This window comes from Arvicanthis niloticus, chromosome 19 (assembly GCF_011762505.2).
Source record: "Arvicanthis niloticus isolate mArvNil1 chromosome 19, mArvNil1.pat.X, whole genome shotgun sequence".
Classification (NCBI taxonomy): Eukaryota; Metazoa; Chordata; class Mammalia; order Rodentia; family Muridae; genus Arvicanthis; species Arvicanthis niloticus.
Genome location: NC_047676.1, coordinates 4,082,516 through 4,108,796, shown reverse-complemented (window position 1 = coordinate 4,108,796; position 26,281 = coordinate 4,082,516). Strand labels below are relative to the sequence as shown.

The 26,281-nt window shown below is 43.7% G+C and overlaps 1 protein-coding gene across 1 annotated transcript in view; it reads right to left on the bottom strand.

Annotated features, from left to right (window-relative positions):
• Adamts16 (ADAM metallopeptidase with thrombospondin type 1 motif 16) overlaps positions 1-26,281 on the bottom strand; it is a 118,929-nt gene that overhangs the window by 77,178 nt on the left and 15,470 nt on the right. The window contains exons 4-5 of the mRNA XM_034523493.2: positions 4,877-5,138; positions 1,591-1,790 (exon numbers count right to left, since the gene is read on the bottom strand). Coding sequence (XP_034379384.1) covers positions 1,591-1,790; positions 4,877-5,138 — 462 coding nt within the window. The remainder of the gene's footprint in view (positions 1-1,590; positions 1,791-4,876; positions 5,139-26,281) is intronic.

The following is a 26,281-nucleotide window of genomic DNA, read 5'->3' as shown; positions in this document are numbered from 1 at the left end:
AGGAGGTCCACCTATTATCTATCATGAAAGAGAAATAGGTTTTTAAACTCCTTCTCTTCTTCTTCTTCTTCTTCTTCTTCTTCTTCTTCTTCTTCTTCTTCTTCTTCTTCTTCTTCTTCTTCTTCTTCTTCTTCCTTTTCTTCATTATCACTACAACAGTCTTGCTGTGTAGGCTAGTGGGCCTATAACCCACATTCCATTAGCTTTAGCTCCCTCTGAGTACTGGTCTGTGCCACTGTGTGTTACTAGAAGGATTATTTCCATCAGAGTGGGAAAAGCATATGCCAAGTGCACTACGGGACTTCTAGAAGCACAGGGGAGAAACTCAGGGCAAAACCAGGAGGACACAACAGACAGGCGGACCGGGGGGGGGGGGGCGGGGGGGAAGAGAATGAGTGGTCAGCATGGACACTGGGGACCAGAGCACACAGACGCAGGAACAAAGGGTTAGGAGCAGAGGCAGTGTGGCAACCATGGAGGCCTGAGGGAATCCTTTGATCCCAAGGTAAGGAAATATTGCAACACCTCTATTGAACACAGGAAAATGGCAGCTACCACTGATCAGGGATACAGGGATCTGAGACTCTCCACAGAATACAGCTTCAGAGCCAGGTCCTCTGGGAGGAGAGACACATGAATTTCTTTGAGGTGGGAGGGAGGGAGAGAGAGAGAGAGAGAGAGAGAGAGAGAGAGAGAGAGAGAGAGAGAGAGAGAGAGAGATTTGGAGTTACTGTGGGGAGTGAGACATATTTGGGGTACTCTGGGGGAATCACAGATTCCTCTGGGGTACTCAGTTCACAGATGTCAAAATATACATTTGAAACACTGTCATTAACTCTCTTTCTGGCATGTGGGCACCTCAGTTTTTCTCCGTGTGATGAGAAACTACACACACGTGTGGCACACACAGGTGGCAGGAGCAGAGCACCTCTCCTGGGTCCTCAGTAACTCCCACAGGTGTTCTTCATACAATGAAAAGGTTTCATCTGGGAAGATATTCCAAACTAAGGCTTCCTCAGTTTCTGCAGATAATTTAGACTCAACTCCTGAACATTAACATTCCTAAAAAGGTGGGCATTATCTGCACGTAACATTGCAATATCTGCACCTAATATTGCATTATCTGCATTTCACATTGCATGTTAATCCGATTAAGGTTTGTTGTGTCAAAGTGTGTCAATGTCCCAGTGAGACTTCTAGTTTGTGAAGACATCAGTGAACCTTAAATGCTCAGAAACAAACTAAGTTGCAGTGATGATCTAACTAGTTTCTCCCTATTTTCTTCTCCAAAGTCCTAAAAATTAACCTTTTGATTGAAAATTAGTCAAATGAGAGTTTCTTATACTAAGATTCAGCTACAAATGAGGAATAAAGCATACATTGTCACATACACAGAGAGACATACATACAAACATACACATGAACAAGCATAGAAATGAACATACACATATAATGTACACAAGAACACATGATCACATAAACACACACAGCTTACACAGACAGACACACACACATAGATATACACAAGCAGACACATGCTTGTATACACACACACACACACACACACACACACACACACACCAGCCCTACCATGTTGAGAATGGTGAGGACATAGGTCGTAATGTTTTCATGGCCATGGTTTTGCATCATCTTTCTGTCAACCACCACCAGTGTCTCCACATTCAACTCTTCATTTCTGTGGGACTTCAAGAGTGAGCGCTTGTGTCGGGAGCTGGGCTTGTACTCATCAGGCAAGATGTAGAGGTCGTCGTTGGGAGGCTGGGGCATGTCTGTGGAGGAACGTATAGAGAGCAAGTTAAAGCAAACACGCAAAACCAGAGGCATAGCTGACTGGGCTACATAAGGACACCAAAGCATGGCAATAGGATTTTCATGTTAGAAGAGCACTGAACTGCCCAGCTTTCGTGACATGTTTTAAGTCATCTTTCAGATTTAAATGGCGCTCATACAATCTAGGTGTCTTGGACACCATTTCCAGAATTAACTTCACATTGTTTTGTTCTGATTTAAAATGAGAGGTGAACCCTAGCATCTAAATGAGCATGTCCTAGGATGACAGGCACAGGGAGTTGCAGAACAGAGCTTCTCCACACTGTTATTGACAGAGTAGGAAGCAGCACAGGACCAATAGCACAGCCATGTTCCTTTCACAGCTGACGCTGTCTGGACATAGCTAGTTTTCCAATACTCTTCCCAGTCAATCATACACGATTGGTGGCAGCTGTACTCAGTGGGAGTTACACATTCTAATAAACTCCCCTGTATACTTAGCAGATTGGATTATAGAGCAATCTGTACTCTGCCCTTGTGGAACGTTAACACTCCATCAAAAACAATCAACTCTAGAAGATGGCTTAGAAAACACAGGATCGTTTGGTGAGAAAGCAGACTTCAATCCCCACCTGTGATGTGAACCTCCAGCTGGTCAAGCTTACCTATGGAAGGAACCTGCTATGAACATATGCCTCCCTGCTTGGTTGAGGCTCCCAGCCAAAGCACATTAACTCTTTTGGTTTGTTGGTCAGTTGGGATTAAAAACAGAATCCAGAAGTGATCCAGTATCCCAAAACTATCTTAGTTTAAACATGAAGCACAAGCAGAAGTCCTGTCTTATATCCTTGTGACAAGTCAACCTGAGACCTACATACCCTGAGAACATTCTCTAGAATTACCCCAAGGATACATGCACATGGGCAATAATGAATTCCTTGTCCAGGTTTGGAATCCATCCCCAGGGTAGTTCATTACACACAAGTATTGTGTGTGGAATACACACAAAGTATTCCACAATTCAAAATGGGATGAAATAGGTAAAGTTTCCCATCTCAAGTATTCTGAGAAAAAAACGTAACCTGTATCTCCCACCTAAGCAAGCTCTCACCAAGGCCTACTGAAGCCTGATTAGCATTGTAACTTGTAGGTGCATGCAAAGATGTGTGTGGTGTGGTCTTAGATCCTTTGGTCTTAACCCCATGTTGGGAGCTGACTTTTAGCAGAAAGCGGCTAGATTATCTTTGCAGCCACCTGGAACCATATACCCTGATAAGAGATTTGGTTTTCAATAGCCTACAACAGCTGAAGCACACTCTGATATCCCACATATTCTGTGTTGCTGTTTACTGCCCCCAGCTGCAAGGCGCACGTGGTAGCCACGCCTGCAAGGCATGCAGTTCACGTGCTGTCCACGTGCTATCCACGCCATACATGCCTGTAAGGCACACGTGGTATCCAAGCCTGCAAGGCGCACAGTGCACGTGCTATCCAGGCTATAGATGCCTGTAAGACTTACGTCATATCAACACCTGCAAGGCACGTGGTATCCATGCGCCTACAAGGCACGTGGCAAAAGCATATAAATACCTCAGAATTCCCTTCAATAGAGAGACTTGGTATGAGACATGATCACGCCCTGTCTTGTCTCCATTCTTCGTGTCTCCTGCCCCTGCAGCCCCATTCTCTCTCTTGACCAGAGCACTTAGCCCCAAAAGCGTTGAGGCAAAGCGTTGAGGCAGAGTGCAGGTTACCAACAACCCCATGTGGTGGGAACATGTTTGCATAACAAAAGGAGAGAGCATCAGTGGGCATAGCAATCATATCCCCAGTGCTGGCTACATGGGCAGCGTCCTGGAAGCTGTATCACACTGGCCAAAGCTCTTGGAAGCTCTCAGAGCAAACACAATGTGCCTCAGGTCAATGCCTTCTGAGTGCCCTGGGAACACAAGTCTAGCTAACTGCACACCAGTGAATGCCCATGGCCGAGATGATGACACTCCCTTCATCCACCACAGCTCCAGTTCCAGCATTCGCTTTTAAAAAATCATCTGCACTGCTCATTTGTTTCCAGACAGGCGCCTCAGGGAGTGCGGAGAACACACTCAGAGTTTTTGCACGCAGGTGTTCTAATAGAGACAGCCTTTGTATGAGTGAGACCCACTTAGAAGAACAGGACCCCACTGGAAAAGACTGAGACCCACCCCACAAGAGGCCAAGTAAGCAGAAGACACATTCCACTAAGTTTGACTCAATCTGAGCTCTCCAGCTCTGTCTGAACACAGCCCTTGTATTTTGTTCCCAGAATGGGTTCAGACACTGCACAGGCTCTAATGCATCATTGGCGCTCACTCCTTCAGTGAGCATCAGGGTGTTCACCCATCCCCTAAGATTCACCAGGACTCACAGAGCACCTGCCAGGTTCTCTCTTCTGCTTCTGGAAGGCAGATAAAACCACTATCAGAGGCAGAGAAGGCTGGGACTAGAGGCCTGGGCTTCCTTTGTGCTCTCTGGGAAGGGCTAATCAGATGATACCTGGACACTCAGGCAAAGAGCAACTCCAGAGAACTGTGGTTTCCTGGATCAGGAGAGCTATGTTACATGCAAACAAGGGCCCTCACTTGTGGATCAGGACAAGACTCTCCAAAGTCTTGCTGACAAATTGCAGGTGAGTGCTTTCCTGCTCTGCCTCTTTGATGTAGTGGTGTAAAGCTTCAAATATGCATAAAAATAAGTTACCTCAGCAGGAAAAGTATGTGAGCTTTAATGTGTCTAAACCTCAAGTATAGAGTTACCGGGTAGCAGGGGGTTGCCAGGGCTTTTATTTTTTTAAGATGTCTGGCAGGTTCTAGACTTCTGAGAAGTGTGTGATTTAATCTGTGCAAGGATGAGCTTTTTTTAAAAGTAATTTGCCACGTTCACCTACCACCCACAAGAGATATAATACCACCAGAGTCACCCCGGATGACAGCAGGGGCAGAACGGCTCACCTTCTCAGAAGACATGCTTTCAATAAATTAAAACTATTTTCACTATCTTGTCTAATTATGTAAGTCATTAAATACACAAAATCGCCCTTACATACATTTCTTGCGTCTTCCACAGAAATGCTGCTTTTGTGAGAGGCCAAGAGGGAAGTTGTCATGGTGCAGGTGCCGTCTTGTCAGATCTCGCTTCCTGGTGATCATCAGGACTTCGTTTTCTCTGGGAGCCTGTGGCTCTGTGGATCTCTTGTACAGAACATGGGAAGGAGAGCCGCCCTGTGCAGCCCTGTCCAGTTTGCTTGTTAGGTGTGGAGGCAGTGGCTTCAGGAAGTAATCAGTGTCCTTTGTTCTGATCATGCCTAACTGGAGAAAAGGAGAGGGAGAGAGGAAACGCCATGATCTATCGAATATAGAAAGAGAACTAGTTCTCCACTCTGGATTTGCTGCCATTCCTCCCCCAATATGGCCGTCCCGCCTCTGGAACCTGGTGAAAGAAGGGCTCAACGGCTTGGGACCAGGAGGAAGAGTAACAAGGTCCCTGTATAAGACCCCTCTTCTCATCTGTATCTTCCCAGGAGCATGTATTCTAACTGATGGATTGTGGGGGGAGGGGGGAGATGGAGCTCACAACACAGCAAAGGCAGGGGACTTAAGCCACAATTACTTGGGTCTGGAGAAACCATATGCACAGGGTTAGATATTGATATTGGCTGGTGGTCTCAGTAGAGAGAAGAAATAAAATCCCAGTCATTTCCAAAAGTCTATTCTAATGAACTTCAAATTTTTAATAACGTGATACATTCCAGAAAACATGTTGACAGAATTAATCTAGAACAAGTCATGATGACGTCCTTCAGAGCGTAGGAAAATCTTTCTAAATAAGATGTTATAGGAAACAAGAGAGAAGTAGTTTTTGTGAAGACAATAAAATGCCTATATAGTATGATTGAATAAGAAAAATAACATTTAAGGTATGTTGAAGACACAAATTGAGAGACTATTTTTAACCTTTTAGAATGGCAAATACTTGAAGTTTGATAGCACAGCTATCAATAAGAATGTGGATGAACAGTTGAAAGTGGGGACCCAGGTCACACCCAGGAAGCATACTCTGTGGCTACCCAACAGGTCAAGGTTATAAAGACACCACCCAATCCCAGGAGTTAAGCCTTGATGGTCTCTGCCAAATATTTCTTGTAAGCATGTTTTTGTACTGGCAAATATAGCACGCTGGAAAGGTAATTCACCACAGTCTAGTGAGGTACCCCAGACACAAGGATGGTTAAATACATACCAATTAATAACTTTGTGTCAGAATAACAAAGGCCAAAGGCATATGTCCATCACACAGATGCAGGAAAGGCACTGGTTAAGATTCAACGTCCTTTTAGGTTGAAATTACTGAAGGTTAGGCATGGAAGAATAAACCTTGACACCTTGACATAATGATGGCCATATTCAAATACAGACCTGGTCTCATTATTCTCATTGGAGAAATAGTAAAACTGTGTGCACTGTGACCTGCAGTAAGGCTGGGGGCCATCTGAGCATGTGTACTCAATAAATCATTGGCAGTCGTAGAACTGTCAAGCAAGAGAAAGAAATCAAGAGCATTTAAATAGGACAGGAGAAAAACACCTTGCTACATGTATAGATCACAGTGGCCTCAGTTTCCCATTTGCCCACTCACCCTCTTTATCAAAGGCTGTACAGAGAAAAGCCTCAGCATCCATCAGAAATGCAAGGATGAACAAATTCAGCAGAGTTGCAAGGTACAAACGCAACACAGAAAAATCAGTAGCAGTGGAGAAATGGTCTGAAAAAAGTCAGGAAAGCAGTTGCTTACAATAGGTATGGTCGGAAAGAAGAGCAGAAATAGGTTCAGTCAGTATCTCAAACACTCGCTCCTCACAAGGAGAATTACCACTCACTGGTGGGAGCACGGAAGGAAGGTGACATGAAGAAAAGTCTCATTAAAGTTTGTGATTGCAGAAGAGTATTCAAAATGCCTTCTACCTGCCATGGTATGTGGGAATTTTGCACTGTGACTCTGCTGTGGTTTTTTCTCAAGCTTATTTTGAAGATCCAGTACATACTGGATGAAGTGGACACCTGGCTAAGTTTGTGTGTGATTTCAGGAGCCCGTGATCCATTTTCATGGGCGGGTGGGGGCAGGGAGGCTCTCACACCAATGCCCACCAAATGTGCTGCCAGGCTGTCCACTGAGTCTTAAGATTTACACCGGCTTGGTTGACAGGCATGGGGAAACATTCTCTAGATATTGGGAACGTGCCAACTTCAGTTGCAGGGACCGCTGATTTGGAGTGGGAGGTCTGACTGAAAGCACAGGCTTCTCACACAAGGAGAGTTAAGCATTAGCCACAGAACTCCTGCTGGGGAAGCAGACCTAAACAAAGGAAAACTTGGTTAAATTATCAGTGAAGCCATCAGGACCATGGGGGGTTGGCCTCCTGGGGGAGGATTCCACCAAGGTCTGGGAAGTGGCAAAGCTTTCAATGTCTAATCTGAACCAGGCCAAGCAAGAACAGGCTACCACCCATGAGAAATAATTTTGGCCTTCTGGAACTTTCAGCTGAAAGAGGGCTCTATTTCGTAGTTCTACCTGGGAACAGCCAGGTTTGGAATTCCACTGCAGCCCTGGCCAGCTGAGTTTCGTTATTGTGGTATTTTAGTGGACCCAGAAGTAACATAGGCAATCACAGAGGTGCTCAGCTCCTTGTACTACTCAGGTTGGTTTTCCATGTTATTGAGGGAAACCAGTGCAGCCAGACGTTTGGCTATTTTGAGGGTCCTTTTGAATTCCACCCTTCTCCAATGCCTCTTCTTCCACCCTTTCAACCCCCTAACACTGGACTGGAGATTAAAAAGGATAGAGGGGAAAGGGGGTGACATCATTAGACTACTTCCTGCTCCTGGGGCTGTCGATATCTAATTTCTTCTTCTCCTTTTCATTTTGCATGTCTACTTAACAAACCACTATCAATTACAACCAACAGCAACCAACCAACAATCCACCAACAATGACCAACCCCGTCTTTTGGGGACCTAGCCTTTACATACCCTATGAAATTTTCCCAGAATTCCAAACATTACATAATCGCAGAAACTATCTGTAGCTGGCAAAACTGTGCCTTTGCTGGAGCACAAGGCAAATCATAGTCAGCTGCTTGGGACAATCTGAAGTGGCATCATATCCTACATCTGGGATTAAAATGAAAACTCATTATGTTTCTGTGTTTTTAAAGAAACCAACATTGTCACTACAAACCAGTTTATGTAAATATTACATTTGAAAAAAGAAATCACACTCTACATTTACAAGGGATTTTGTGAATAGAGATCTGTGAATAGTCCCTTGCTTTCTAGAACTACTCCATAGAATAAAAGACCCTCAGATCTTTACCACCCAGCACAGATGTTCCTCTGCCTCTCCAATAAAGCCGGGAACATGTCTAAGGTAGACTCACAAGCTTTTATTTTGTGGTTCTAACATTTATTGGCTGTGTCACCTTCGATGATTTGTTCAGCCTCTCCTTACTATTTTATCATCTAGTAGGTAGACAACAAGATAGTTACCTATTTGAAAAAAAAAAAAAAAAACTAGCAGTGTATTTGCAAAACACAGATTCTAGTAAAGAGTCAAGAAAACCTGGCTGGACTAATGAAACAAAGAACAAAATGTGCTATCCGTCAACCCGATGATCTCAGATTCTCTTCTGGTGACTCCAGGGCTTCCTAACACGTTTCCAGTCCCTCTGAAGCCCTGATTCTTGTAGCATCTACCACCACAATCATCGTCCACAGGACTTTGTTCTGGGTTCCAGGTTCCTTGTGTAAAGTCTTTGTGTTCTATGATGGGTGCTAGATTAACACCAGGTTCAAGCTGTTCTCTGTGGCTAGGCTAATGGAATTCCCACTCCAATTCTGTAATGGAGTCCTGAGACAGCAGGAGGAATGTATGGAGCTTTTCTAATCAAGAACCCAAGCATCACATTTGTTTGATCAATAACTTAATTGGTTATGATATTTTATATTTAAATAGGTTTCAATTTCACTAAACACGTAGAGCACAGTAACTGATAAAATGATATTTTGGTAACCATGAAAAATCAGTGGATGAGGACATACTTTTAAAAGTTTCTCTGCTGCTTGTGTGCTTGCTGTCTTACGTAAAAGAATGGGTAAATCATGAAAGACAAATGCTTTCGCCCTAGCAAAGTGGTTCTTTACTGAACCAAGAGGACTAATTTGGAAACTCACAAAATGTCTAGTGCATACCTGCCTACACCCTGTGATGTTACAGGGTGGATCACTAACCAAGCTTCAGCAGGGCTGGTACCGCCCAAGAGTGCATACCTCCCAGAGCCTGTCCCTCACAGTTGGCCACTCCTGTCACTTATTGTCACTGGAAATTTTGTAGTCTTCTGATGTCCCCATAAAGGAGTGAAGGACACAGGCATCGTAATCCTAAAGCCTGCTACTCCTCAACCATGTAGGCAGATGACTAATGAGTCAAAACAGAATGTCCACTCTGTCATATTTGCTAGTCACAACTAGAAGATGTTTTTTATGGCCCAGTGTACTTACTGACTACAGACATAAGTATGGATACATAAGGTATCCATGTAAGTTACATGAACCAAATATACATGGAAATGGCTGTACGTCCCACTCATGAGCCACCTCTCCTGCAGTGTGATAGAGCTCCAGAAAGATCCGAGTCTACATTCATCTCTGATGATGACATGTGTTCTTTCAAGAGAGCTATCTACCCAGAGGTACAGTGAAGAAAGGATTGTACTCAGTATAAAACTAGGGATCTTTAGCTCCTAAGTGACCCCACTGAACTTGTCTCTTCTTCTCAAAAGCATGACTTGAGGTACAACTTTATACTCGTTCCAGGAGCCCTCAGTGATACTTCAGAAACATGACAACAGCCTCAGCATCCAACTAGTGTTTATCAAAGCCCAACTGCTCACTGTTTCCTCATAACTTCAGGATCAAAATGAACCTGGCCCAAGACCAGCCCATCACTTGCCACATCTGCTCCAAACCACACTCGGTTTTGTTCCAAGATGACATATGATGGTTTGAAAATACAAATTTAGCCAAAGTCATTGTAAAACCTAAATGAGCCCAACTGCCTGCCCTCTCCCCCAAGGCATCTCGGGTTGGATTCCTTTTCTCTTACCATCATACCTGGCTAAGGCTCTGGACTTTCTCAGTGCTGTTGCCTCAGACAATAGGCTGATGTGCTGCTCACAGGGACCAGGATCATCCTAAATCCCAAACAAACCTGGGCCTCAGTGTTTCTGTGATTTAGTCAGGTCTATACTTGGTTCCAGGACACTTTCCAATTGCTTGTCTGTAAACAGGGAACACTAATATTTTGACACTTGACACCTTGACAAGGTTTCTAGTTCAAGTTTAATCTTATTAGTTATGGTCTTACTCATACTACCAACTGCACTGAAGAGCTTGTGTTGCTGCTGCAGTGACACCAGACCATACCTCCAGCACTTGGGGCATGACTTCTGGGACATGGGAAAGAGAAAGGGAAGGAAACCCATAGGAAGAGAAGCTTAGCATAGTATCATCTGTCAGCTGATTGATAATAATCACAGAGGCATGTAACCACACCCCTTCCAGGGAAACTTCTATAGAGCCCTGTTCCAGAAGTATGACTCTAACAACTGCATTTGCCTTGTTGAATTCTGGGTAATTTCTCCAATGCTGTACAGTGCTCGTCTCAGAGCTGAAGCTACTCAGGCTTTGGATATGGTTTATGGCATTGGAACCTTGGAGGGCACAGAACTGTCATTTCTTTGCACAACTGAAAGACACACTATGATTCTCTAGCTGTGCTAAATCACTGTCTATAAGGGTTTGTTCCAGAACATTCTAGAATCTACACAATCCATGGATACTCTGAAGTACTGCTCTATTTGTCTTACAGATTCATCATCGTAGCTTCAAGTGCATAACACCACGAACACAAAACTCTCCAGGCATTTTCCTTAAGACTCAAGGAGCTCTCATATTGTTAGCTTATAGCCCTAAGGTTCTCCACTCGGGCCTCACTTGATATATTCTATGACCTACTAGAAGCAGGGACCCAATGTATAGCTAAAGCTTTGATGGGAATGATGTTTGTGATGCCCAGTAGCATTCTGGGTAAAGAGTAAAGCTCGAGTGATTTGCTACAGCTGAATTCTTCTCTTTCAGTTCATGCTCTCCAAGGACACTTTGAATTACATATGAGTTTGAGCTCATATCAGGACATGCTCAGTACAACATTTTCCTCTCTGGATAAGCACGCCCAGAGGAAATGCATTATCAATGGGGCTTGGTCATGGGATGTACCATGTGTGCAGTCCTGGGTGTCAATGTGGTACTTTCTGAAACAGAGAACATGGTCAAATTTGGGAGTTCAGGTTTAGAAACTCCACTTACATGTACAAAAGCCTCACTTATAGGCAAAGGTAGTCCATTAGCGGTGTGACAGGGAGATTGGGTCTACCATATGAGTAAATATTTTAAGTTCATACTTTTTATTTGATTCAGAATTCAGAATTCTGGTTTATTCCAGAACATTTAGGTTAGCTCAAATCACAACATTCTCTGTACCTGTTCTCAGGCAGATTATTAATTTGTAAATCATTTGTTTTCTATACTTTTAACTAGATAAAATACATGAAAATAAACAGATATAAATGTATCTTTGTCTTTGATGCCTTCCACATGACTGACAAGGAGTGTGCTAAGTTCCATAATGTATTTGCTACTTCTGTCCATATAACAAGTAAATAAGGTGAGAATTGGTGTTTCTATGTAAAGAAATGGGCATTCAGTGAAGAAATGTTTCAGTGTTGCAGAAGGAGCCAGCGGGACAGCAGGGAGCTCAGGTCTGTGTGGCTCCTGCATCCTCTCCTGTCCATTCCCCCTTCCCTTGGCCTTATTATTAATGAGCCAGCAGTAGGAACAAACAAGACTGATGGTAGAGGCTTAGAGGAAGAGACTGGCCTGGACTAGGTGACTGAGAAGCAAGAAGATCAAGAGGCAAGAATGAGACAATGTAAAAGGGTAAACAGATGGGTTGGGGTAAGAAAAGAGCCATGGGAAGGGACTACTCCAGCACAACCATGTGTGGTAACAAGGGTATATACTGAGAGACCAGGTCTTTTGGGTTCATCCTCCATCTTAGAGAACCTGACCGAAGGTTAAACTCAAACTAACAGGCCGGTACCAAGCACCAGTTTCCAGGTTTCACCTCCAACAAGACTTGTGTCTAGCACCAGTTTCCAAGTTACTCCCCAACAAATCTGCACCTCTAGCTCACAAGCCTGCCCCTGACACTAAGTTTATGGTTTGGCTCCCAACACCAGCCAATTATGCTAAAGGTTGCAATAGATGCCTCAATTAGATGCTTGCCAGGCTAGAAACCTCCACCCCTTGCTTGCCATTTCCTGTAAAACCTTGTCCCGGTGAGAGTTTGGGGCTGCTTCACCAAACTATCCTGTGTGTCAGTGGAGAGTGAGTTCAAGTTTATAATAAAGAGACCCTAACGATATTACATTGAAATATCATTGAAATAGCCTCCTTGGTGGCCTTTAGGGGTTCACAAAGGCTTCCTGGCACAACAATACCACAGAGAGACTCAGTTATCAAGTGCAAGGACTTCAGAGTCTGAAAAAGAGACTCCGATGGAAACGTGCAGCTCTGAAGTGAGCAGCTAGGGCCTGCCCAGAAGTTGATTTTAATGTACTGTCTTAAAGTCAATTTGAAAGCATTTCTAGTTAAGAGTTGCATAATACCATCATAAACGCTGTAAATATAGCTTGTTTATAAGTTACACTTAAAGATAGGCATTATCCAAGCGGCCCCAGCATGTTGGCAATGGAGAATTAATGTGAAAGTTCCTCCTGGTATCATCCTTGGTGCTTACTTGGTAATTACATCTCCTGAATGTTGACTCATAGGAACACAGACTAGCCAAGCCTGGACAATTTCCTTATCATCACTATATCCCCCCAACATTACAATAACAAACGTTACCATGGCATTATAGTAATCATTGTTAATATAGTTTCCATTTTCTGAATGTATAATTTACATCAAGAGAATATTTTCTGCATATTAGCACATAGATTGGTGGTTCTTAACCTGTGGGGTCACGACCCTTTTGGGGACGAAATCACCCTTTCATGGGGGTTGCCTAAGACCATCAGAAAACACAGACATTTATTTACAGTTCATAACAGTAGCAAATTGCAGTTGTGAAGTAGCAATGACAATAATTGTATGGTTGGGTCACCAGAACATGGGGAACTACATTAAAAGGGGAATAGCATTAGGCAGGTAGAGAACCACTGTTATAGGTCCTAGCTGCTGATTTAAAAGTTGATAAAAACTGATGCCAACATGGCTGAAACAATCCACCTGAATTTGAAAGCCACGAAACAACAGAATTAGGAGATAATCCAAAAGCCATTTGTCCTTGATGCCAAGGCAGCGAGAGTATAGGAATACACCCTGAGATGGGAGGAGGCAGTTAGCTTAGCAATGAAACCTGGAACTCAGGATCTCATCCATGTTCAGTCTTCAAAACTAACATAGCATGCTCCTCTGATGGAAGATCTGAGCGGCTGGCTACTGAGCTGGAGGACTGATGTGTTGGTGACCCTGCGCCCCAGGCCTATTGTGTTAAAGCCCATTTGCAATCAGTGCTCATTAAAAAAATTTCTGTGTACATCCATAGTCATGCACCATGTAAATGGTAAATTTTTGTCATTCCCACCCAATATCCCTTGGGTTTCTTCATAGTGCATATGGACGCAAGCGCTTCCTGGGTATAAAATATCAATTGTCAATGTTCTTCTCAATGCAGCCTTCGAAACGTGGGCAAGAAGTATCTCGTTTGCTTCTCTTACACTTGTAAACACCATGACCAAAGCAACTTATGTGTGGAAGGGTTTACTTTATCTCACATTTTATAGACTATCATCCAGGGAAATCACGGCAGAAACTCAGTCAGGAAGTGAAGTGGTGAATATTTAGGGATGCTGCTCATTGCTCTGTCCCTCATGGCCTCATCAGCCTGTTGTCTCATACAGTCCAGTGCAGCCTGCCCAGGATGGCACTGCCCATGGTGGGCTGGGACGTCCTACACCAGTCAATAATCAAGAAAATGTCCCCAGACTTGCCTACCAATTGAGGTGCCCTCTTCCTAGGTGACTGCACTTTGTGTGAAGGTTACAAAAACTAACCAGCAAAGCAGGAAATGACTAGACCCAGGAGATTAAACAATGTGATTGAATTTCATGGAGCACTCAGGGATGGAACATTATCATCAAACACCAACGTTTTCATGTCTGCCCCTTTGGGAGCAACTGCCTTGTGTCCGGTGTCTCTAAGTTAGTTATACATCCTCAATTTCAGTTGAAACATTGGGAAATTGTAGCAGTTAACAGTCTTATCAAATCACTAATTTCAAAAGTGTTCAAACAGAAGTCACACAATTGTCAGAAAAAATGGTACATATTTAGGCGTCACATTTGAGAATGACTGTTTCCTGCTGAAAGCAAAACCACTGACTGTAGAGCAGAGCCAGAAGGTTCCTCTGACCTCAGGGAGATGTAGCAAAGAATACTAGAACCACTGAGATCAAGGCTACACACCAACACTTCTGCTCAGCGCTCAAGGCCTTCCTGGACCAGAGTCATGAGGCTGATTTGCTACGATGTAAGGAATTCTGTGGTAACGGTAGCCACTGCTCCCATTGAATACCCTTCTTCCCACATGTTGTAATTAGTAAGGTCAGCCATCTGCAGAGTTAGGGTCACATGTAAGTCCCTGGACACATAACTGCCTTAGAATAAAATCAATGTGAGCATGGTGGTAGCTTTGAAGAAAGGAAATGACAAGGAGCGTGAACATGAAGGCAGCTCCCCGACACTAGTTCCTGGTCCTTAAAGACAGTGACTCAAACTTACCAGATGAGAAACAGTGTCCCACAGCAGGTAGGCAGGAGGAAATGAGAGTGTAACTGTTATCTGAAGGCCTGATGTGCTTGTCACCACTGTGAAAGACCAAGCCAGGCCCTAGTGGGGTAGCAACCAAGGAGGAAAGAGGTTCAGCCAGCAACATGGTAGTATCTTTGTCAGTTAGTAACCAGTGGGTCAAAAGACAAGCACACAGAGAAACTGAGGATAAACATGAAAGAAACTCTTCACATGGTTGTTGGTAAGATACACACTCTGTTTTTATGGATCCCCAAGGCTCTGAATTCTCTCAGCAAAATCAAGGAGGATTTCTTCTTAATATTTTCATTTTGAAAAATTCATACATAGAGCTGTGTCTGCATCCCTCCCGTATTCCTCCAACAAATATCTCCTTCCCTGTCTCTGACCCTCCCTCCCCAGTCCATGACATCTTCTTACATAGTAATCACTGTTAAAGATACACATAAAGAGACACACATGCAAGCACGGGTCCGTTAGCATTGCTTGAATGTATTTGTCTAAGGCTGGCTACTTGGGGTTAAAAACTATCCAGTAACTTAAGAGTTTTTTAAAAATGCAATGAATGAATGACGACCAAAATTCAGAATGGGGCAGATGTGAAAGAAATTTGGAATAAATGAGTCAGGAAAAAGTAAAAATCATAAAAATCAACGTGATTACAGGAGAGCAGATGTCCAACAACCCAAGACCTGGTTTTTAGGCTGGAATGGGACCCCCCTCATGAGCAAAACCACGAAAAAGAGCCAAGGGAACCGATACCTTTGTAAGATATGGCTGAGCATTTTAGTGGCAGGCCTCACTCTGAGAGATTAAATGCACGGCTGCCTGCATTCTGCATTAATCTGCTATCCTGATCTCTCTCTGACCAACGTGCTAATCATCACACAAAATGTTCTGTGCTGTCACGTAGACCCTGTGTAGGTTTGCAAACTTGAACGTAATGCAAATTGAAAAAATTAAAACCGGTTCTGGGGATGTTCAATAGACTCAGTAGACGTTCAGGGTCAACTTTAACGAAAATGAAACTTCCACTTCCAGCTGTCAGTCCTCAGTCCTCCGATGTAGCCACCATATCAGATAGCACACATTCCTATCGTGATATGAAGCGCTACTGGACAATGTCAGAGCACTGCCATCGAACAACTAAAGATTGGTAGGTTTCAAAACACCGCTTGAGGTTTTACAACCTTTATCTGTGACGGAGAGTATATAATGTGCAATAAGGAACGGGTTGCGTTTCAGTTGTATTTAGGGTTGAAGTCAGGGCCTGGGCCATGCTAGGCAGGTGCTTTGTCACTAAGCTTATATAGCCTCAGCTCAAGAACAATTTTTATAGCCACATCACATAGCATCTTTGTAATATTCTCCCAGTTAAAACATTGGAAGCATGCTGTCCTAGACTGACTTCATAATGAGACTGCTCTGGGTTAATGTAAAGCTATGTAGACTTACAGCAATAGACAGAAATGTTTAAACATTTCTATACCGGGGGCACTGGACATTATTGCTGCTTTCAAACACAATCTCAGAAAAACGACACAGATGAAACTGACGGATTTCTTTCTACAGTTGTCTGGGACTTAGACATTGGTTCAGTTCCATACAGTAGAAAGGACTCAGTCCTTATAATCCTGGGTCTATTTGTTCACCCCTCTCTTCAGGGGGTCAGTTACCAGCACAGACCCAGGATCCCACTAAGTGACCCAGACACACTCCCCAAACAGATGAATGTCTTTGTTCCCACAGAGCTTAAGGTAGAGCATGGGGAGCAGAGATGGATGACGAAAGAGAGGTAGCAACGTCTCCTTCAATGTATGCAGAGTTGCAGTCTAAGAAATAAACAGCTCATGCTCAACAAGGGCATCTGCTTGCAGGGAAAGGCCTAAGATGGAGAAGCCAGTCAGGCTTCCTGTAGGAGACAACACATCAGAAAAGTCTCAGATGTGGGGCACATCCACCTATGCAGACAGTGGATGGGTCATGGGCCAGAAGAAGAGGTCACTCACTGTTGAGGCTCTGTGGCTGTGCATGGCAGGTTGTGATCTTTGTGTTCCATGTAGTAAATACATATGGCACATTCCTCATCCAAGGCTCAAGACAGTTGGGTAACTCCATATTCTGACCGGGAGCAATTGCTCCAGCTCGTCTCAGAAGGCGCAGTTCAACTTGTGGAGGTAGACTCTGGAGTTCAAGCCACCCCTCCCACCCCAAGGCTACGCCCGCACTCAGCTACCACCTTTCCTGTCTGACTTACAATTGTTTTTTCTAGGTTTTCTAAACAGAGAAGCACAAACATCTGACTCACTCCATGATAGGGTTGAGACCACAGGTGAGCACAGCACGCATGCTGACCTGGCTAGGCTTCCTGAGCCTGCATCCTGTACTCTGTTCAGCTCCTCCCAGGCTCCCAACCACCCACATAACTTGGGTTAGGGCACTGCCATGTCAGCCATCATTCTATTCCAAGAACAAACAGGTTATTCAGTCTCAGAGCCTTCTAGCTCAATCCTCAGTCTTCTTGCCACACAAGTCTTCAGTCATCCACTTGCCTGGGTCTTTCTCATCCTTCAATCTAGGGGGCCCAGAATAAGAGCTTGCTTGCTGTCATGTTGCTCTCAGAGCATCTGTTGGACCGAGGTCTTGTTCCCAACACTGCATCCATACTGTAGATTCCCACCAGCATTAGCTTCCACTGGGCGTGACTCCGGCACTTAGCATGCTTTTCTCCAGGGCTGGAGCTGCGCATGTATGTCCACGTGTCACCCATGTGTAGCAGAACAAGTGCCTGTGCTGAGAGACTTGCATTCTATTTCTGGGAATAGGATAAATCTGTGGCTGTTTTACCGTGCCATTATGTACATTCTATCAGCCTGCTTTAAAGGTGGAGCGGGAAATTAAAGTTGGCGGTTAAGGTCACAGGGCAGATTTTGGAAAAGGAAGTGCTTCTTGGAACCTGCAAAAGAGATAGACACAGCTTGCACAGGACCCAGTGCAGTGAGGAAAGGACCAAGTCAAAGGGCAATGTGACAAGTCACAGTAGAGGAGAGTGATTGTAGGGGACACCCGTTTCTAGGTACATTCTGCCAGTAATGTGGCAGGTGGCCACAGTGGCAAAAGGACTCTGGGAAAGACAAGACAGCACACTTGTTTTTTAGTAGAAGATGTGTGTCATAAGGTTATTGACATGGCCTTGCTGGCTGGTTCTTGAATTCATGCATGGTTCTCCCATACACTGCACCACCCCTATGTGACTGCTGGGCTCCTGTCCCTGTACTTAAGGAGAGGCCAGGGAAATCTGTGATGATGTCATGGAGCTCACTCACACTTAGCTCATGAGTCAGCTGTTTTTCTTTTCCATGTCAACTCAATCCCTAGGGCAGTATTTCCTTTCTCCTCTGTCATGCTATGTACATCTCTTATAGCCGAGCCCATGAACACCAGGCTCTGGGTGGGTGTGCTGTGGACCATCTATGGATTCTCCTACAGCTGAGCCCGTAACACCAGGTTCCGGGTGGGTGTGCTGTGCATCTGTGAATGTGAGAGGACTGCGAACTCTCATTGGGTGCCTAGGATGCAGCTCCTTCCGCCTCATGTTATGATCCAGAGCCTGCAGAGAGGTGCACAGTACTGCTCAGCAGCTACTGTTATGAAGAAACGGAAGTTGGAGGAATCTGAATGCCCACCTACTGGTGAGTGACACACTCATACAGTGGATACCCTTTAACAGCAAAAAGAACTGAGGAGCTGACAAACGCTGCCCTGTGAACAAATCCAGATACGCTATACTGAGAGGGGAATCTGAACAACAGTCCATAGTCAGTGTGGTGGAGGTGGGACACAGACAGTGTCATTGAAAGTTTTGAGTGAGAACAAGAAGTGAGTGTCAAAGGTTCTTCCTGGGGCAATGACAGTGGCTAAAATCAGATTATGAGGAACAAGGAGCTGGATCAACTCTTAAAATATACTTGCCCTTTTTAGGAACCTGAGTTCTGGTCCTGGCACTTATAGCAGGTATATAACTGTTTGTAAATCTAGTTCCATGGGATCTGGCATTTCCTTCTGGCGTCTGTGAGTACCCACACACATGTGGTATACAATCCCACAGACAGACACACAGACATACAGATATAAACCTTTAAAATCAGATTATAGAGAAGGTTTTGGGTGACAGTGTAAACTACTCAAATGTTCTTGAATCATGCGCTTGAAGTGGTAAGATTTTGTTACATCGAGTATAACACAAGCATTTGGAGAATAAAGAAACCTGAGCCTCTGGGAGGATGACTGAGAAGCCGGGGACTCTCCCCTCTGGGATGCTATGCTATGCTATCTATATCAGTTGCCTCTTGGGAGTTCAGGGAAGCTAAGCTGAAGCCATTATGAGACACATCCTAGGGATACACACAAACTAGCCAACAAAATACAAATGCATAAATGCTGTTGGAGGGTCACACTGTCTGCAAAAGGACAGTTGCAAAAGCAAGGAGGAGCAGGGACTCAGCCAGCCACAGAGGTGAGAGAGCTGTGTACTCAAGTAGCATTGCTTCACCCTGGGTAGGGCAGAAAGGTCTGTGTGTTATGCTTTTGAGCATCAAGATTCTGAAGGCATATGGAATCTGAAAGCTTATGGCCCTTCCCACTCTGCCCCAATGGAAGGTGGTAAGAAGGTCCCTGCTGTAGATACAGTACAGGAACTAAACACGCCTTCATGGAAGAAGGTTATGAATCTTCCACCTCCTTCATGTCCGCCCACAGCCCAAACCATTTTATTGAAGGAATGTAAGACATTTTCTATCTCTGGACGATCTGAAACAGCTGGTATCCCCACGCTATGAAAGCAAGGGTGCTCCCCAGATTCACAGGTCTGACATCAAGACAAGCCATGAGGCACACATGTGTATATGCTGTGCTCTGCCATTTGTGTTTTCCCAAAGCTGGGGGTAGAGTATTAGGCAGATGCTATCACTGAAGGGAAGCATGGTTTTCTAAGCCATCCACCAAACACAATCTGATTTTATATGGAGTTTAATATAATGGACAATTTCTAATTTATTTTCAAGCAAGTTAGCCTTAGACACCACACCAAGGCTTCCTGATGCAAAGGTCATTGGGGAATTTCAAAGTACAAATTGACTACTGTCCCTTCCCTTCACTGTAGGAACTGGGCATATGATCTTCAAAGGCCTTTTGCTCAGGGACTGGAGATAACTATCTGTACCAGCATGGTTTTACCCTACTTCTATTACACATGTAACGACCTAGGGAGTTGCTTTAAACATCTGTTACTACGGAGACCAAATTGCACCATTCATAGATTCCAGGCTCAGTTATGCATATGGCTGCATATGCTCTTGGTCACGTCAGCGTCCTTGGAGGGTTATAAATGTTAGGACAGATGGTATTTTCAGACTGCTAGACTTAAATTGTATGATCTTCATGCAAGTCGATGTGACCACTGATACTCATGGAGATCTCTGAAGCTGTCCCAATGCATCTAGAGATGGGCTATTAAAGAACTCCCTAAGAAGCTGCTGTCCAGAATTTATTACACAAATAGCATCTCGTTTTTCTCCTGGAAACACTGATGTCACAGTAGCCCAATTATTCCACAAGAACCTGGGCTGTTCCTCATTGGTGGGACATTGTTTATGGCTAGGATGCCTGGGCCGACCCATTGCTTCTAGAAAAGCAAAATTACAAAACAAAATAAGAAAGTAAAAGGTTAGTGAATAATAAACAGCCAGCAAACAACCCAAAAAAATCCCAGTCTTGGTTGGCTGCTGTGGCTGCTCACTGCTGTCCCTCTAAGCCACCGTGATGCTGTCTTTGAGACTCCTAACATTTATAATCCTCCGAGGATGCTGCTGTGACCAAGAGCATTTGCAGCCATGTGCGTATACGCAGTGGGCAGAGGATATTGCTGCCCCTGCGGACTCAAAGGAACCCCAAAGACATGGCAATGTTTTCCTTCTCCTATCTCACGGTCAGAAAGCCAGTCTCAGAGGATATAATACAAGTAGGTTGCCCAGAATGCTATGTGCACTTTTTACACTAACCAGTACTATAACTCATTTATTATATATCCAATTTTGTTTATTATGTAACTCCTTTATTCACTGTAATAGCTGCAATCGTCTCAACCACATGTGGCTGAGACTCATCTATGTCATCTCTCCCAGTCAGTAACTATCTGGTGGCTTTGATGTCCATCTTTTGAGAATCAGGACCTGCAGAGAATTCAAAAGGCAATGGCCATGGCTTCACCTAGCCTTCACAGACTTGCCAGCTCTTTGTATATTTTTGGCTTAAAGAATTACTCTGACTAGACCCTCTCCTCACCCACACGTGCACTGTATTAATGGCAGCTAAGTCCCAGCCGCTTTATCCCGCAGCAGAGCCCGAGTTGGTCACACCTTCGATTTACTGGATGAGAGGATGAAACTAGAGAAAGCAGAAGTACTTGGGGGTCGACCCTGAGACCAAGAACAAACAGAAAAGACTTCTTAGAAGTCTCCAAATCGAATCCATTTTTCAGGGCAGAGCAGGGCATGAAAGTGAAATGTAATCTGTGGATAATTGCCAAGTAAGAGGTTTAAGTTACAAACTATACAATGAATAGGATATGCTGTTAAAATGAAGCTCTCACACTTCCCTATGGTGGGCTACGGAGTTTTGATACGATGTATATTGTAGTCTTGCTGCCATTTACACTATTATCTTTTGCACATAGTGTAAAATGCACATTTATGAGCACTGCCACATGATACTGTAATTTTAGGGGTTGTTTGTCCTTTAAAGCCTTTTGACATTTAAATTGCTGTCTAGGAGATTAGTCACTTGCTCCCACTTAAAAACAGAAGTGTTTATGTTCTCTCAGACCTTGTGGTTTTCAAATGCCTGGTGTAACACATGGAATACAAGGTTCTTAGATTCCCTGGTGAGGTCTAAGCTGGAGTCTCCAGTTCCCAGCCACTACTGAACATAGGATTAGGTCGGAGGCAATGCTGGAGGTTTCTCAACTCTTTACCTTTCTCTTTTAGCAGGTTTTAGTCGATCTTAAGAGTGCTTTCCTAATTTAAGTAAATGTCAGCTTTTGCATAATCCCAGTCAGATTCTTTGGAAACTCTAACTCTATGGAGTCCTCTATCAATGTTGCTACTTTTTCCAAACAGTACAGCTGAGATTTTTTTTTTTTTTTTAGAAAACAAATGCAATTACAAATGCATTTCCTAAAGCATTCAGGAACCAAGAGGTATTTGTGTTCCCTCCAGGAGGAGGAGGAAGCATGACAAACACTCAGGGCCATCCCTACTTGTCAGAGATGATGGGAAATGTCAAAGCATGGAAGATCCTGGTAGTTAACTTTACTAAAATGAGTAGCCACACAAGCCCCTTCCTAACTAGCATACCAAACCGCTGGAGGGAGAGGGGGGACATCATTATTTACATTAGATCCAAACCATTTTCAGTTGGTAAACAGGCAGCCATGTTATGTATCCCAGCAACATTAGGGATGCAGATAGTGAGGAGGATGGGCAGAGAAAATGATAAATGATCCTGCTGGCCTTCAGAAACAGATGACTGTGATCCTCTATGTGACATGCATGCTGCCCTTCATAATTAAGCATTTACTATACGTTTTCCTTCGTCTTTCACAAGTATATATTTCAAGTAGAAATAAAACCGGGCTATAAAATATGCAAGCTTCTCTTTTGGCTTATTATTCCATAATCCATCATTCTTTATTTTATTGCCTAGTGATGACCTGCAGAGAGAATAGCCCAAACTCCCCAAGCTTCAGTTACATAATCTCTGCAAATAAAACAAGGGTTACAGCTCTTTTGGTGCTGTACTGGGAATACAGAGTCAGATGTTAGCTGTTCTGGGCACTTTATTCATTTACGACTCCTTGTTACACAAAGTGATCTCCCAGGTGTTGCACATACACAACCTTCTTTCCAAAGTGTGGACATAAACGGCAGTCCTAAAGGTGCGTGAACAATGCCTAACCCTGAAGAAGGACACATCAGAGGTCCAATATTTATTCTTTTAATTGCTCACTATAATTCCAGTAATGGTTATGGAGAGAATAAAATATTTTGGAATCATATTTGCATTTCCATTGTTGGACTCCACTGGAGGTCGGCAGCAGCCATATTTGAATGTCTGAGTGTGGTGGTTTTCTTAGTCTTGCCTGTGCCATATCCTTTACTAATGGGCAGAGAGGCGCTCACACAGAGCATGGTCACAGAGTTTCTCCGGGCACCATGTCCTGAGCTAGGGACTTTGAAGTAGCCTCACTCAGCCTTTATTCACCTCCCCACCCCCAGAGATCCCCACTAGCCATGAATAATGGAGACTGAACCTCTGTGGAAAGCAGCCTGGCTTAGTGAGAGGCATTGGACTGCATGAAACCATGTCACCCACGCATGTGGTGTTCCTTTCCATCCTGCTTAACTGAGCTCTCACCCAGTATCTTGGTTGAATTCCTCCTACGCCAGTCTCTTCTCTGACTGTGATCATCTACTTCCCAAGGTAAGCCCCGCACTATTTGGTGCTATGTGCTCTAAAAGGTATGTGTACAATCAGGTCCTTGTTGTGTTAGCTTCTTAGTCATGTTGGCTGGGAAGTTTCGGTGAGGGGCTGGCTGTCTGGGTCAGGATGGGCTGTGGTCATGTCTTTTGGGTACCATTTGGATTATGTTAATTGATATGGGAAGACCCAGTCTAATGTGGGCAGCCCATGGTCAGCCACATGTTTGGATCCTGAACTGTATAGAAGAGAAGGTGTGAGGTGAGCACACTGTCCTGGACTGTACCCTAGAACTGCGAGCTAAAGCAAACCTGCAATCCTATGAACTGCTTTCGTCAGCATGTTTTATTTCAGTGGCAGAAATGAGACTCCAATTGTCCTGCACATTGATTAAAGAACTGTTTACTGTAAGGTTCACTTCTTTGGCAGAAGAAGATAAATCTTTAGTGTGCTTGCTTATTACCGTACACCAAGTGGCCTCTCTCCATCCCTAAAAGCTAGAACAGAATGCACGTCACCTGCCACTTTGACAGAGAACTCAGCCTGCTCAGAAGCCTATTTTCACAATACCAACACATGAGACTCATCCTTCCGTGTTGATTAAAGAAAATGCACATCTGAGAGGCTGAGTCACAGCCATTGTGGTGTCTCTGTGCACCTATAGAAGGCACAAAGTCGGGATTGAACAGATACCATGTACTTTCCTAAAGCATATTTAATCTGTGTCTCTAAAACTTAGCCAATTTATAGAGACCTCTGAACACCTGGACACTCCCTCTACTACAAAACGTTGGAGCATCTGTTCTTCCACCTTCTGGCCCAGGATCATCTGACAGACCTTAGTGATGCAGAATTATTAAGGGCTGATTACTCTGTCTAGGCAGATATAATCAGTCGACTAGTCTGCAAGTGTGTCCTTTTCTGGACAGTAATTTGTCTGTAGATGGAAAGAGGCAATTCTTGTCTAGTGGCTGTCTCACCACAACTGGAGTAACTCCAAAGATGCTCAATTTCTTCTTAGAATTCAATACAGGAAGCTGTCAGGAGCAGACAGGTCTCTAATCAAAATGAACATTAATACAGAAATGTTTGTCACGTCAATTCTGTGGACTTCTGACGTCTTAAAAATCAACTATCCATGTAAGGCAATCTGGACTGTTATCTGTTAACTCCTCTCAGCTCTTTCTAAATAAAACATAGAAAACACCCTAACAATAAACTCCAAGCCATGAATTTGCTATAGGCCCTTAACTCACAGGCTAACCATCTCAAATCAGTTAAAACGTTAAAGAAGGACTGGGTCTAAGCCTTGTATTCCTAAATGTGTTATACTGGTACAATGCCTATGAGAGTATCAATATTCATCTCACTTTTACATCAATAAGAAGCTCATACCAATGAAAACCTTAAAATTTGTAATCAAAGTAAATTGGTGCCATTTAATCTGTGTCTCTGTCAGCCAAAGACCAATGCAAGGTTTGTGATTTAGGAACCATCTAATGAGGTTTTCTGTCTATCAGTTCATCATATACATAAAGCTGGAAACCAATCAGCTTATAGAATGATTACAGTTTTGTGACAAATTAGATATTGTTGTTGTTGTTAAGACTTTATGCGACCATTTCTCTGGTTAGGTCTACTTGCTATTGACTGAGAAATAGGAATCCAACCTAAATTCTTTACAATGATGTTTTTGTTTGGGTTGCTGTTGTTGTTTCAAGGCAGGGTTTCTCTGTGAGATCAGGCTCTCCTCCAACTCACAGAGATCTGCTTGCCTTTGCCCCGCTAGCTGGAGAGATGGTTCAGCTTTTAAAAGCTAAGATCACAACAACAACAACAAAAACAACAACAACAAAAAAAACAGAATGATTTTTAAAATAGCTATCTTTTGTTTAGTTTCCTATAATTCTTTCAAATTAAAAAAATATATGAAATTATCACCAATTCATTAATAACTTAAATCCTTGGATTTATTTGATTTAATGCCTTTTAAAACATGTGATAGTCTTCCATAAAACTTTTAAAGCAATGAATTTCCAAAGAAAACAACAAAACAAAGTAAAACAAAACAACCACCGCCAACAAAGCATAAGACTGAAGTAAGGGCCAAGGGATGACACCATTCTAGATTGCAATAAAATTTGGTGCATCAGAAGAGACCAAAATAAAACCAAAATACCAAAAACCAACCAAACCTCCCTCCCCACAAACCTAAGGAACTAACAAACGGGCAATGGTGACAGCGGCTTAGCGTTCACTTTTGAGGTGCGGACGCTTGAGAATTGTCCACAATGAGGAAGGACAGGCCTCTGCTGATGCATAAACTCACTTTGATTCAGACTATGGCCTCAGGTCGAGGATAATGGTTCCCCAGTTGCTCCTTCAGGAATGATTTAGAGCTGCCAAGCTCACAGATGGAAAACACACACACATACACTTGTACATACAAGTCCCCAGAGCAGCAGTTTATCCCTGCACATGTCATTAGATACAGCCTCAAAGACTCTTGGGAAAAAATTACACTGCTTTTTATTTTACACAAAGAGCACACTCTTTAAGCAGGGCAGTAAGAGGGCAAGCACAGCCTGCCGGGGGAGAAACACCTGTGCAGGCCAGGTCTCTACAGCTCTATCCCACCTACAGACAGGCTCTCCCTTCTACCAAGGTCAAGGGCTTCCCCTTTTCCTGTGTAAAGTGGGATGAGTTACTTGCGGAGCCTTCTTTAGCCCCACAGACCGGGTGGCTGAGTCTGTTATTTTTGTTAAGCAACAGAATTCTCGATTGTGTCTTAAGACCGACTCACTTATTTTATGAATGTTTATTGAAGGCTTTATTGCACATTTGTACTGGCATGATTAAAGAATGTGGACAGGCATCGCTTTACATCCACACTCTCACCGCAGTGAAGACCTTGTCTCTAGTCTCTCCTTT